Source organism: Myotis lucifugus, unplaced genomic scaffold, assembly GCF_000147115.1.
Source record: "Myotis lucifugus unplaced genomic scaffold, Myoluc2.0 scaffold_3, whole genome shotgun sequence".
Lineage (NCBI taxonomy): Eukaryota > Metazoa > Chordata > Mammalia > Chiroptera > Vespertilionidae > Myotis > Myotis lucifugus.
In genome coordinates, this window is record NW_005871051.1 from 30,790,068 (window position 1) to 30,804,527 (window position 14,460).

Sequence of the window (14,460 nt, forward strand, 5' to 3'; positions counted from 1 at the left end):
TAGCCCTGGCTGATGTGGCTCAGTTGGTTGAGCATCGTCCCATGCATCAAAAGGTCATGAGTTTGATTCTTGGTCAGGACACATGCCCAGCTTGCGGGCTCAATGGGAAGCAACCAATCAATGTATCTCTCTCACATCGACGTTTCTCTCTCCCCCTCTCTCTTCCTCTCTCTGAACCCCAATAAAAACATATTTTAGGGGGAAAAAATAATTTTAAAACTCTAGTAAATGAAACTTGAGTCTCATTGGTTTCAGCCATATATCAAATTAATAGAATCCTAGAATTGTGGAGATTTCTTCCTACATGTTAAATTACATGGTTATTTATATTAAAAGGCTACATTCAGAGTTAGCATTGAATCAAGTTGAAACATGGACTAATCATTATTTTCTACATGGACTAGCGAAGTTTCAGGTAATTTTAACATACATTATTGCCACAGTGTGTGTACCCCCACTTTGGCATTCCCAAGAAAGTTTTGAACTTCCCTCGGACTGTATTATTGGGACATCAAAGAGCACTTTAGCTATATCAACTGGAATTTACAGATATTTATGTTTGGAAATACCTAGAGACTCAGAACTAAAACTATCACACACACACACACACACACACACACACAAAGTGGAACTAAAAATTTCCATTTGACTTTGCCTGATGCCAGTATTAATTCTGGTCAAAGGAGATACATATGTGTAACCGAGATGCTCAATACAACATGTTAGTTTCTTAAATAGTTCTCCAGCCAGTGTTCCGCTATTAGGAAAGAAAGCCCCATAGTGTGTGTGTAAGAGAGTTGTGAACTTCCAAAGCACATGAACTTGAGAAATGCCCTTTGTCTTGATTGTGTGAGAGAAACAGGAGAAATGGCAAAGGGCTTCCCTTACCAACTTTGCCTCTTTGTGGTTGAACTTCAAAGAGAAAATGTTGCAAATGGCTCCTGCTGAGAGTGATGGAAGTCCAGCAGCCCCCAGGTGCCATGGGTGATGAGGACAGGCCCACCTCAGATATGAGAGACCCTCAGCCAAGGATGGGAAGGGTGGTTCAGGCTGTGGGTGGAGGGAGAGTCTGAGCAGAGAGAAGCATGCTCTTCTAGTATAGGAATCCTAGTACAGGATACACAGTGGAACTGGCCCAGGGCTGGGCCCCACTCACCTCCCCTAACCACCCGTGCCCTTCTCACATGGCATGGTCCCTGCACTGCCCCTTTGCTCTGGCCTGCAGTCCGCTTGCACCCCCCTCTTCCCAGCCCTCAAGACTTAGACCACAGCTCAGCTGGTATAGCTAAGTGTCAACCTATGAACCAGGATGTCACAGTTCAATTTCTAGTTAGTGCACATGCCCAGGTTGCAGGCTTGATCCCCAGTGTGAGGCTTGCAGGAGGCAGCCAATCAATGATTCTGTCATCGATGTTTCTATCTCCCTTCCTCTCAAATCAATAAAAACGCATTTTTTTTAAAAAGACACCACAGTTGAATCAGGTGTGTGGGCACGCGCATGTGTGTGTGTGTGGTCCCTGTATCAGGACATGCATGTTATCACTTGAGATTTGGGGAGGTTGCCCCACTAGCTTCACCAACTGAAAGGCAGTACCTGCATTGTCTGCTGACCAGTTTTCCACATAGTAAGGATTCAAATGTCTCTTGAATAAAGTGGGAGGCCAGGCCACACAATGGTGGCAAGAGGGGCTAATCAAGTCAGGAGAGCATGTGCCATCCCCCACCATCTGATGCAGACCCTCCCTCAGGACGTTTGGGGCCCCTAGGCCATAGACTGCTGGCTGGCTCCAAGTGCCCTAGCATGTGGAGTGGATGGACGACCTGGCTGTCAGCTGCCTCCTATTCTCTAAACTGACAGCAGGTGGCTCTGTTCCCTTTCATTTAGCATAAGGAAATGCTCTTTCACTCCATACCGCTGTGCTCCAGGCTCTGTCCTTTTCCGCCACAGAGAAGTAACCACTGCATCAAGGGCAGTGGTTGGTTTATTAGCTCGAGCATAAATTTACTCACTTGCTCAGCGGTCTTGGAATAGGCTGTTACAAGAAGAACCATTGTAAGGGGAGACCCAGGGTTAGGGTTAGGGTTAGGGTGGTTAGGGTTAGTTAGGGTTAGGGTTTTCTTAGGGTTTTAGGGGGTTAGGGTTAGGGTTTTCTTAGGGTTTTAGGGGGTTAGGGTTAGGGTTAGGGTTAGGGTTAGGGTTAGGGTTAGACAGGCTTTGAGAGCTTAGCTGTCCAGGGTTAGGGTTGTTAGGGTTAGGGTTAGGGTTAGACCAGCTTTGAGAGCTTTGCTGTCCAGGGTTAGGGTTAGGGTCAGGGTCAGGGTCAGGGTCAGGGTCAGGGTTAGGGTTAGGGTTAGACAGGCTTTCATAGCTTAGCTGTCCAGGGTTAGGGTTAGGGTTGTTAGGGTTAGGGTTGTTAGGGTTAGGGTTTGGGTTTGGGTTTGGGTTAGGGTGGTTAGGGTTAGGGTGGTTAGGGTTAGGGTTAGGGTTAGGGTTAGGGTTTTAGGGTTGGGTTAGGGTTAGGGTTAGGGTTAGGGAGCTCAGATGCCCAGGCCTAAATTTCGTTCTCCCTGTTCGACCTCCATCAGGAAAGCTCCTCCCCCAGGCTTTCCCAGGGCTGTGTGTCACCCCAGGGAGCCCCTCTCTGCTCACTCTGTAAATGTGTTCACACAGACGCAGAGTGACCACCTCGCAAGGTAAGTCTAATGCTGTCATATTTCTACATAAGTTCAGAGTCAGAACTTTATCTGAGGCCTAGCAGTCTCCCGGCCTCTCACCACCCATCCTTACTAGCAAGTCCCTCGTGGGCCACCTTTCAGGCCAGGCAGAGCCATTCCAGGACCTTTGTGTGCGCCTGCTTCCTCCCTCCTCCCCTGTGCCATGCTGTTCCTCATCCCGTAGGTCGCACTATTCGCTCCAGTTTCTCATTGATCCTGTGTTTTTTTATTACTGTGACTGCACCTTGGGGCGAGGTGGGAGCGGAAGACTGGTCTTGGTCTTTGGCAATACAGGCACTCTCGCCCGCCTAGTTTTTAACTTGTCCGTTTGTTCTGGGAACATTTCAGGAGCGCCCCCGCATCGGGGCCCGGCCTCCCCAGGAGTCCTAGAGTGCCCTCCCCCGTGAGGGACTGGTAGCCGACACGGGGCACGCCCCCTGGGGCGTAACCCTCCCCTGGCTGGGCCCGCACTCCCGCAGCGCTGTTCTGGCGACACGCGTGGGTCGGGTCGCCTCGCCGTTGCAGACTCCTCCGAGCGCCCCGGCTGCAGGTGCTGGTCCGCCCGGCTCCCCTCTCCGTGACCCTCACCGCCGTCCCTGCCCCGCCAGGCTTCCGCCACCCAGGGAGCCGCAGTGGGCCGAGCGGCCGCCTCCGCCCCCGGAGCTGCAAGGACTCAGACCTCCGCGGGTCTCGCGGCTGGCGGACTCGGCCCCGTAGCACGCGTCATGGCCCCGGCCCTGCGCGGCCTCCCGCGGCGCAGCCTCTGCCTGCTCCTGGGTGAGTAAGGCTGGGTCCCCGCTGCCCCGACACCCCTGCAACCCCCGTCCCCCCTGCCGCGCCCACTCGCCCGCTCCGCGCCCTCGAAGGGAGGCGAGTGCCGAGAGCTCACCGGTTGCGACTGGCTGGCGGTCAGGGAGCCGAGGTCCCCGGGGCTCACGAGAGGCCCCCGGATGTGGACGGGGGTCCCTGCAGGGCTGCGCCACCCTCTGGGGACCGGGACAGCTTGGGGCATTGCGGGGGCAGGGAGTCCTGAAAGGCTCAGGGCAATTCTCCCGCACCCTGGGACTCACTGATTTTCAGGAGTAAAACTACAATGCGCGGCCCCCTGCCCGCACCTCTGTGCCCCTGCGGGCTTCCTTAGGCGACCGTGTGTGAGAGCAGGCACCGGGCAGATCACCTATTTAGAAATCAGAACCACAGCCCTTTATCTAGAAATTAGTGAAAACGGAAAGCCTCCCTCTAACATACAGCAGTTGCTGACTTGCAAATAAACCTCCCAGAGATGTCTTTGCAGAAGCGGCCAGCTGACTTGAGGATTTCCACAGCTCCTTTTCGCTGGGTACTTCAGCGCTTCAGGCTGATCAAAATTCTCTGGGTGTGCTGGCTCCCGCGGGGGGGGGGTATGCTAAGCTGAAACCCAGTGAGGACAGGAACCAGCACCAGGCTTGGCAAAATGTAGCAAGAAATTGTTGCCTTCACTTCCCTGTCTACAGTTTTCATCAAATGATGAGAAACCTTTTTAAAAACGGCTTTAGCTATTTGACTCAGTTTGTGTGTTTAGGCACCATTTATTTATTTATTCCTCTCCCAAGGATATGTTTGTATTGATTTTTAGAGAGAGAGGAAAGGGGAGGGGGAGCATCAATGTGACTCACCTCGATCGGTTGCTTCTCTTATATGCCAGGACTGGGGGTAGAACCCGCAATCTTTCCATGCACAGGGAGAATGCTCCAACCAACTGAGCCACAGAGCTATTTAGGTACCTTTTAAGAAAACTAATTAAATAGGTCATTTAAGTGGAAGAATCCAGTGGCCCCCGGAAGGCCCCGCAGCCATTACTGGTTCGTTGGCCTTTCCCAGAAAGGGCAGTGTGGTCAGAAGCACCTGATGGTGCTGGGGAAGGGGTGACCCCCGTGCTATTTTTGCAGCTGGGGGAGCAGCTGGGAGCAGTGTGGCTTACCCTGGAGATGGTCCAGGCCCTGGGGGAGATGGGCTGAAGACTACCCAGGCGCTGTGCCATCCCACCTCTCGCTATTCATAAACCTTGCCAAGGAGGGTCAGATCCGCAGGAAACCCGCAGCATCAATAGAATATCATCTGAAAACTGATCTTGCCCCTTCAGTGTTTTGGCTGACGTTATGTAAAAAAGCAAAATCTTAAAATAATATTATCCTCTTCTTTTGTGTTAGGATTCATTTGGCTTGACATGGAACTTACTGTTTTGGTTTCCTGAGAAATGAACATTTCTCTTTAGCAGGGTTGTGTCCCTTTTTTTTTTTTAAATCATAAATGTTCTCTACTGATGTGCTAAAGCTGCACCCTCTAAAGCAGTGGTTCTCAACCTTCTGGCCCTTTAAATACAGTTCCTCATGTTGTGACCCAACCATAAAATTATTTTCGTTGCTACTTCATAACTGTAATGTTGCTACTGTTATGAATCGTAATGTAAATATCTGATATGCAGGATGGCCCTAGGCGACCCCTGTGAAAGGGTCGTTCGACCGCCAAAGGGGTCGCGACCCACAGGTTGAGAACTGCTGCTCTAAAGCGTGTGTGAATAAAGCACTGCGTGATCCCATAAGAAGACCTTCCTTGCCCTAACCGGTTTGGCTCAGTGGATAGAGCGTCAGCCTGCGGACTCAAGGGTCCCAGGTTCGATTCCGGTCAAGGGCATGTACCTTGGTTGCGGGCACATCCCCAATGGGGAGTGTGCAGGAGGCAGCTGATCAATGTTTCTCTCTCATCGATGTTTCTAACTCTCTGTCCTTCTCCCTTCCTCTCTGTAAAAAAATCAATAAAATCTATTTTTTTTAAAAAAAAGAAGACCTTCCTTGTTTACCAAGAAGGTGATACAATGTTCTGGTGAAAATCCAATATCCTGTAATCTTAAATTATATTAGGTCTGGCTAACATTGTATCTTGGAAAAAACAAACACAACTTTATGAGGTTATTAGTAAGCTCATGTCAGTGAGCCCGGCAGTAATTAGAATATGGAGCACGCAGTGTTTTCTTTCCAAGCTGCGGCTTCAGCCAGATCTCCTTGGAGATGAAAACTTTACTACCCAGAATGGCATTGCGGGATTGTTTTTTTTCCCCCAAGTATGCTAGTTGTTAGGTTCAAGAACTCATCTGCAACAGTTTTACAATCAAGCTACTTTTCTTATTCAATCTGCTTACTTTCTGCACATGGTTTTTGACATCTCACTATTCTGGTCAGACCACATGCATTTCAGAAGTTTGTGTAGCCACTGGAAAGTTTTTCATCGATCAGAAAAGAGGAGATTTCCAGACAACGCAGGATCATTCTGTGTGTGGTGTAAGCTCCTGATTAGAAGAACCCACCGTCACTCAGGAGGGCGGGCCCACTCGGACTTGTGGGAACTCCTCTGACATCTGTCCTGTACCTTTCTTGGGGTCATGCTGGGGGCTGTGGGGTTCTCTTTGCAAGGCTGCGATGGTTGTTGAGATATCTGACTTTGTACATACACAAGTGTAGCCGTAACCTCCAGGGACATCCCAGTAAATACAACCCATGTGACTGCTTCAGATGAAATCCGGAGGCACTTTAGTCCTAGAGCCCAGGTCTGAAGGATCTTACTTGCTAATCAGCTCAGTGTGTCTGTTCATGCTCCCTGAGGGGAGAAGCTTCTGGATTCTGTCTCCGTTCCACAGGCACATGCCAGTCACTGTACATATGGTCAGTTCCAGGCCAAGGCTGTTGAGAAATGGTCCTGTCCACACGGACACCGTAATCAGCAATGCGCCAAGGAAATGTTGAGTTAGAACCCTTTCTTCAGGAAAATGGCGCATTGAGAAAACTTTCTCCTTATTTTCCCCCAGAATGAACCAATTTCACAGCTTCTACCCCATTCATACCCCATCCAGTGTGACACAGGAGCCCGTGTGGATAGATTCCAGCCCTTGAGAGTGGAACCTGGTGGGTAGGCTGCCAGCACCCCCTCCTTCAGGAGCAGAACCCATCTTTCCGGAGGCCCACCCGGCGTGGTGGGCTCTCCTCAGTGGGCCCTGGCTGCACAGTCTGTCTCGGGGGGCATAGGACCCAGGCTGCACAGTCTGTTTCCTGCTGGAGCTGTGGGGCCCACTCTCCCTCCTCTTGGCTGGGGGCCACGGAGGGGTGGGGACACCTGTCCATCCTGTGAACCAAGGAGGGGTGGGGGCACCTGTCCATCCTGTGAACCAAGGAGGGGTGGGGACACCTGTCCATCCTGTGAACCAAGGAGGGGTGGGGGCACCTGCCTATGACCTGAGAGCTCTCCTGACACCTTCCGAGCTCCTAGGTCAAAGCCATGGGGTAGACTTCTCAGCCCTGTTACCCCATCACGTGTGAGCTGGGTGTGCCCTTGCAGGACAGCGCCTGGTGGTGGCAGGTGCTCGGAGGGGTCTGAGAAGGGCACCCCATCCTGCCCAAGAGCCTTTTGTTCACTGGGGACTCAGGGAATGCCTCCTGAAGGAGGAGGTGCTTTAGTGGAAAAGGAGCAGGAGCTGGGACGGGGGAGAAGAGGAGGTGGCCAAGGTGGCCGCTGGGACTTTAGCGCCCATGCCAAGGCCTGTGCCGCCTGCCTCTGCCCTGCAGCTGCTTCCTGGCGAGTGAAGAGATACCCACGATGCTGACAGGACTCTGCCTTGTCCGCAGCGCCACATCAGAGGTGCCCTTGGGCCCCCACTCCCTCCCTAACCCCCCAGAGAGATGTCCTGGTCACCAGCCCTCCCTCCCTCCAGGACAGGGTGACCTTGGGCTGGGTAAGGTTTCTAGAGAACTCATCTGTTCTCTGTGAGGAGGGTTATGTCAACACAGCAGGACAGGAGGGCTCCCAACCTTAACAACCACTCAATTCATTTTAACATAATGAAGTTATTGTCCATGGAAAGCTTTTCTTTCCTAAGATTGTCTTATTTCAGTGTTTTCTTTGACAGCGAAAGACATCACTTCCATCATCGTTTAAGCGGCTCTGTTGGAGCAGGGCCCACGGAGACACACTGACCAAGACTCCGCAGGGGACCTGGAGCCCGGGCCTGAGCCTCCCCGCCAGGCTTCTTACTTTATTCTCATGAGGCCTCACAGGGTCTCCTTTGTTTAGCTCCCTGATGGCTCCCTCTCTCTCTACCTTGTGGGTTCCTACAGTGGATTCTGTGGGACCAGAGGCCAGAACCCCAGCCATCCTTATCTCCCACCTGGCGCACATCCACTCTGCCCTCAGCTCACTGTCCTCCAGTCTCACAGGCCCCACCAGGCCACACCACCTCCACCCTCCCAGGTGACTGCCCACAGGGAAGTTCCTCTGGCCACCCCATGCACCACCCTGGGGTGGTGACCTCTCCTGTGCCCCTGCAGGCCCCCTCAAAGCCTCCATCACACCACAGTGGCAGTGCCCCACATGTGCCAGGCTTGAACCCCAGGTCAGCCCACCTCTGGGTCCCTCCTGTCCGCAACTTCTGAATGAGCACAGAGTTTGCAGACAACCAGGGGGCAGGAAGCAGTGACCCACCCACGGCCTGGGCAGTGCCCACCCTGCTCCTCAGGGCTCTGCACCCCACGCCCTCAAGGCTCACCAGGAACGGTCCTAAACCACGCATCACTTGAGAAGGCAAAAGGCAGCGAATGACAAGCAAATAATTGGATACTAACACCTGCCCTATGGTCACATGTCAACGGGAATGAAAGCAGTTTGCTCGTCACATCACAGGGAAGAGGTCTAGAATGCTTAGTCACTTAAACAGAAATCTGGTGACATTGACATCGGGTTGGCTCACTCCCCATGTTCCTTTACTGGTTCTGGAAGGCTCCATGGGTCCGTTTGTAAGACGAAAGGGTTGCTGGCTGGGTGGATGGCCAGGTAAGGGGCTTCGAGGAAGCACTAAGCCATTTCTCCTAGAAACCTCTCTCTGTCCCACACAAGTGGTTCACATAGTGTCATCACCAGGAGGGAGTTCTGGAAAGGAGAAGCCCGGGCAGCGCCCATAGGAAGAATGGCCCAGCTGGGGGGCCGAGAAGCCCTTCTCCGTGTAAACAGGTACATAAATGGTGCTGCTTATGCAGAAGAAATAAGCCCAGGGCTCTGGCTGATCAGAGCCCCAAGGAGCTTGGGAAGAGCCTCTAGACCCAGGGCATTGTGCAAAGGCCCTGATTCGGGACTTGTTGGAAGCCTTTGTGGCCAAGCATTTGACCCAAGGCTGGGCTGGAGGACTCACCCTCTGGGCCAAGGTAGACAGCTCAGATTTCATTCCAAGGGCAAAGGGGAAACCTGCAGGATATTAAAGGGGGTGATGTGAGTTTGGTTTAAAAGCCTTGGGCTACTTCGCAGTGTGGGCTGGGGTGGGAGTGCAGGCAGGGGACCAGGGGAGGGAGGCTGGGTGGAGTCAGGACAGAGGATTGAGATGGAAAGAGTGGAGATTCCAGAGAGTTCCAGAGATGAAACTGAAGATCGGCCTTGGGCTTGGGCCTGAGCAGTGAGGAAGAGGTTGGGGATGGGGAGGGGGGTCAACCAGGCTCCTGGCCCAAGTGGAGGGTGGGAGCTTAGACTTCAGGGTTAGACCCAGGGTCCCAGTCAAATTTAGATTTCAGATCAGTGACTAATCGTTTTAGTTTACATATGTCTCATGCAATTGGGGAATCATTGTTTACCTGACATTCAGATTTAACTAGGCGTCTTTATTTTTGCTCACTAAAGCTGGCAGCCCCATCCACAGCGGCCACCTCCTCTGGGACACTCAGAGACCATGGCAGGTACAAGTTCAGGGCACAGAAGAGGGGTGTGGTCGGAGAGTTTGCAGTGAGAGCCTCGGATGAGAGGGATGGTCCCGACAGGGATGGTCCTGAAGTTAAATGATTCTTCCTTCACTTTGTAAAAACATTTGATGCATCTGGGATGCCCCTGGTTTTTGAGCTAAATGTCTGTTGGGCTTTGGACGGTAATTGCACTGACCTATGAATTGATGGGGAGGATGAATATCGTGACCGCTCCTCTGCCTTTATGGACCTGCAGATTACTGGTTCAACGTCTAGGAATCTTGTGGGGTTCTGGCTGCTACTGTGAGTGGATATTTTCCCAGTCTATTTTCTAACTTGTTGTTGCTGGAACAGAAGAAAGCTCCTTTTTTGTACATTTGCTCTGTGGTTGGCCATCTCCCTGCACTCAGTTTCCCACAGAGCTGGCTTCTTGCTTTGTTTTCCTTCTTCCCCACTCTTGGCTTTTCAGATAGGTCACCTGTAAGGAAGGCCTATCTCCCAGCCCCTCCCAATTTTAACTCTGTCTTCTGACTCTTTGCTGAGTTCCTGCATGCTCTGTGCGGGAATCCACACATGCAATCCCTGACGGCACGTTCCCATGGTGAGTTGTTATAGTGGAACCTTCTTTAACCCACTCAATGCTTTTTAAAGTTGTCATAAAATACACATAACATAAAATTTACCATCTTAACCATTTTAAGTATACAGTTCAGTGGCATTAAGTACCTTCACATTGTTGTCCCACCATCACCATCTTCCCAAACTAAAGCTCTGTCCCCATTAAACACGCACTCCTCATCCCCTCCCCCACCCTTCTACTTTCTGTCTGACTCTGGCTACTGTAGGGACCTCATGTAAGTGGGACCATACAGAATCTGTCCTTTCATGACTGGCTTATTTCGCTCAGAATAATGTCCTCAAGGTTCGTTCATGTGACAGGATTTTCTCCTCTTTTTTTTTTTTAACATGTTTTTATTGATTTTTAGAGAGAAAGGAAGGGAGAGGTAGAGAGAGATAGAAACATCAATGAGAGAAAAACATCATCAATAGGCTGCCTCCTGCACCCACCCCCACCCCTGACCAGGATTCGAACCTGTGACCTCTTGGTTCCTGGGTCGATGCTCAACTGCTGAGCTACACCAGCTGGACAGGATTTTCTCCTTTTTAAAGCTGAATAATATTCCATTGTATGGATGGACCATACTGTGTTTATCTACTCATCTGTTGATGGATATCTGGATTGCTTCTGTCTTTTGACTATTGTGAATGATTCTGCTATGAACATGTGTGTGTAAATGTCTGTTTGAGACCCTGCTTGCAGTTCTTTGGAGGCATATATCTACAAGTGGAATTGCTAGGTCATATGATAACTCTATGTTTAACTTGTTCACAGCAGACTCTTTTCACAGCAAATGCACCGTTCCCATTCCCACCAGCCGTGCACAGGGGTCCACTTTCTCCGTGTCCTCTCTGTCTTTGTGCTGGTAGCTTCCTGGTGGGCGTGAGGCTCCCCTCGGGGCTCATCGGGTGGGATTTAACCTTGTCAGGGACAACACTGTGGTTTATCGTTTTTAGGCTGACATTTATGCCGACTCTCACAGTGCTCATCTAAGGCAGTGGTTCTCAACCTTCTGGTCCTTTAAGTACAGTTCCTCATGTTGTGACCCAACCACTAAATTATTTTCGTTGCTACTTCATAACTGTGATGTTGCTACTGTTATGAATTGTAATGTAAATAACTGATATGCAGGATGGTCTTAGGCGACCCCTGTGAAAGGGTTGTTCGACCGCCAAAGGGGTCGAGACCCACAGGTTGAGAACCGCTGCAAAGGGATCTGGGAAGGACACCACCTGCCTGCCCCACGGAGAGGGAACAAAGCAGGCCTTGGGCCTGAGGAGGAGGAGGAGGCCTGGGGGTGGGGCCCCGGGAGACCCTGGCCAGCCTGCCTCGCCTCCACCCAAGCAGCCTCCAGTGAAGCCAATCAGCAGTGCGCTGCTTGACCAACAGTTTTCATTTTTGATCGCGTGTTAATCAAGGCAGGAGGGTAGGACACGTCATGCCACAAGTTGTCAGCTTATTTATAACCGGTAAAAATCAGACACGGGGCGTGAGCCAGGGCTCTGGGGCGGGGAGGGGGGCGGGCGGTGAGCCAGTCTGGGCTGGTGGTGCAGCCAGGTCCCCACCTGCCCTGGGACAGGACCCTGTCCTGCTGTGTCCCCACCACCCCCACAGGCGATTCCTCCTCCTCACTCAATGGACAGGCCTCGTGGCATCGTGGGTGAGGAGCCTGGGTCCAGCCCCAGTGATCATTCTTGCTGCCTCGGTTTCCACATCTGTGAAGTGGAGGCATTGGGAACATGTCAGGGGTTGAGTGAGGATGCGTGTCAGACCCTGTGCCCAGTATCCCCGCACATCGGATTCTCGGGACAAGTGAGACCCCATGGCAGCCCCCAGGTGCCTCTGGGATGGGAGCCCCAGACAGATGTGTGTGTGTCGGACAGAAGAGCCGGGGCCTGCAGGGAAGGTGGGCGGGAAGGCAGGGGAGGGCGGGCGGGGACGAGGCCGGGGGGTGACAGTCCCACACACTGTCCTTGCAGTGCATCACCTCTTCATGGCCACCGCCTGCTGGGACGTCGACTACGATGCCATCTTGCAGGAGGTCTGCCTCGCCCCGTTCAAGGTGGACATGGAGGCCATCGGTAGGACGCTGTGGTGTGACTGGGGCAAGACCATCGAGTGAGTCAAGTGTGCCTACTGGGGGGAGGGACATGGCTGGGGGGACCTTGGGGCCACAGGGCCTGGTGAGGGTTCTTCACCACAGTCGAGGGTGACGGACAGGCTGTGGTCATGGGTGGGGGACAGGTGAGAGGGAAGGAGGGGCCAGTGAACAGGTAAGTGCAGACAGTGAGGGGCAGGAGGTCCGTGATGACCTGGGATCCTCAAGGTAGCAGGAGACGGAGCGTCCCGTTAGGGCCGTGTCCAGACGTAGATTCCTGTGGCCCACCCAAGTGCAGGCGTCTGGGGACCACGGAGAGCGCGGCCCAGTGCCCAGGGGCCTCGTGGCCGAGGCTGACAGGTGCCAGGTTTCAAGGATGTCCCTGCTGGTTCCCCTGGTCCCCATGGTCAGGCCAAGGCTGTCCTTCCGCCAGTTCATGGCTAGGAGCGCCCTGGAGTCACGGGGAGGCTGTCCTTGGCGGGGTGGCCATGGCACCCCACAGTGGACAGCGGGCACTGAGCCTTCCCCTTCGTGACTCAGTCCTTCTACCAAAACGCCCCTCTTCCCACCCCGCGGGCTGCATCCACTGCCTCCCTTTCGCCTCAAAGAGGCTGGGGCTTCTCTATTCCCGGGCCAGGACCTCAGCCCCTGGAGCCCGAGCAGAACTTGGTGTGAAGAGGCAGGAGCCCTGGGGATGGTGGGGTCCCCTCATTCTTGTCCTTCAAGATCTCATTTTCTAAACTGAAAAATCAATCACGGGTGAGAAATTGGGGGCCGGGCAGGGTGTTAAAAATCAGAGCCGCTTGTTCTTGAGGCAGCTTGGCCTGTGCCTGGGCTGAGTGACTTGTTTAGTTTAGGTCAAGGTTGTCTATCACTGTGATCCATGGAAGAGGCCGTGCCCTGCCCCTCCTCTGCGTGAGCGATCATGGGTTTGTGCAGCCAATTGCAGGCTGTCACCTAGCAGAAGACGGGATAACGCTAGAGATGTTCCCACAGAAGCAGTGGTGACGTCACTCGAAACTGAAGCCGCCACAGCCGGTTTCCGACAGTGGCTAGTTCGCAAGCGGGAATGATTATCACTCAGGCCCGGGGGAGTTGTCCGTCATCAGAGCCCAGTGGCGATACAGCCAGAAATAGAAGCATGGGGTGGGGGGAGGGGGCCAGGAAATTCCTTTTATTTAAAAAGAAAATCACGCCCTGGCTGGTGTGGCTCAGTTGGTTGAGTGTCATGCACTGAAAGATCTCTGGTTCGATTCCTGGTCAGGGCACATGCCCAGATTGTGGATTCAATCTCTGGTGGGGGTGCATGTGGGAGGCAGCCAATTGATGTTTCTCTCTCTCTCTCCCTCTCCCTTCCTCTCTCTAAAGTCAATAAAAACAATTAAAAAATAATTTAAGAAAAGAAAATCAAGATAATTGAGGGAGCAAGGAGCAAAAGCCCTTATTTCAACAGCATCATTATACCTTACAATAGCATATGTTATATTGCATGACATGTGTTGCAATGTCATTATATAACCGATGTTGCATTACATGACGTGTTACATGACATGACATGTTACATTACATGGCAAAGGGGAAGCAGATGCAGCAGAACTAAGGTTGCTCATCAGCTGACCTTGAGGTGGGAGGTGATCCTGGATATCCGGTGAGTCCACTGTCCTCACAAGGGTTCTTAAATTGTCCCAGCTTCGGCCATTAAAGTGCTCTTGTGTCCTTTTGGGGGCAGTTCCTTAGGTGCCACAGAGATGTTCCAGGCTCCTCTTGTACAGTTTCTGCTCCAGCCCTGGAATCAGCCACTTCTCCAAGAAGCCCTGGCTCCTTTGATTAACGAATGGTGTTTAGAAGCCGAGATGGGTAGATAGATGGCTAGATAGATAGATAGATAGATAGACAGATAATAGATAGATGTAGATACAGGTACAGACATATAGACAATAGATAGAGATATAGATATAGATCACACATATTCATACCAGGGACTTAGATGTAACCAAGGGAACCATGCAAGCATGCACCATGAGAACGTGGGTGAATTCCCCTTTAAACCTGGTGTAGGAAACGCTGTCTATAGCAGTATTTATTTCAGGGAATTGTTTTATGAGATGGTGGTGTCTGGCAAGTCCAGTGTGGGTACTGCAGCCTCGAGGCAGAATTCCTTAACTCGGTCTTAGGGCCTTTCAACTGACCAGTGAGGCCCCGCCCACACTATCAAAGATCATCGTCCCAAAGCCAGCTTATTGTAGCTGTGAGCCATCTCCGGAACACCCAGGGCCCCG

At 52.2% G+C, this 14,460-nt stretch overlaps 1 protein-coding gene across 2 annotated transcripts in view; it reads left to right on the forward strand.

Moving 5' to 3' along the window:
• Positions 1-3,174: 3,174 nt before the first annotated feature.
• RAMP1 (receptor activity modifying protein 1) overlaps positions 3,175-14,460 on the forward strand; it is a 31,288-nt gene continuing 20,002 nt past the window's right edge. Inside the window, exons 1-2 of one of the 2 annotated variants that reach the window (XM_006082712.3) lie at positions 3,175-3,492; positions 12,063-12,201. In XM_006082712.3, coding sequence (XP_006082774.1) covers positions 3,441-3,492; positions 12,063-12,201 — 191 coding nt within the window. In that variant the 5' untranslated portion in view covers positions 3,175-3,440. Of the gene's footprint in view, positions 3,493-8,559; positions 8,572-12,062; positions 12,202-14,460 lie in introns of those variants that run through there. The other variant, XM_023762981.1, reaches the window with a different exon arrangement.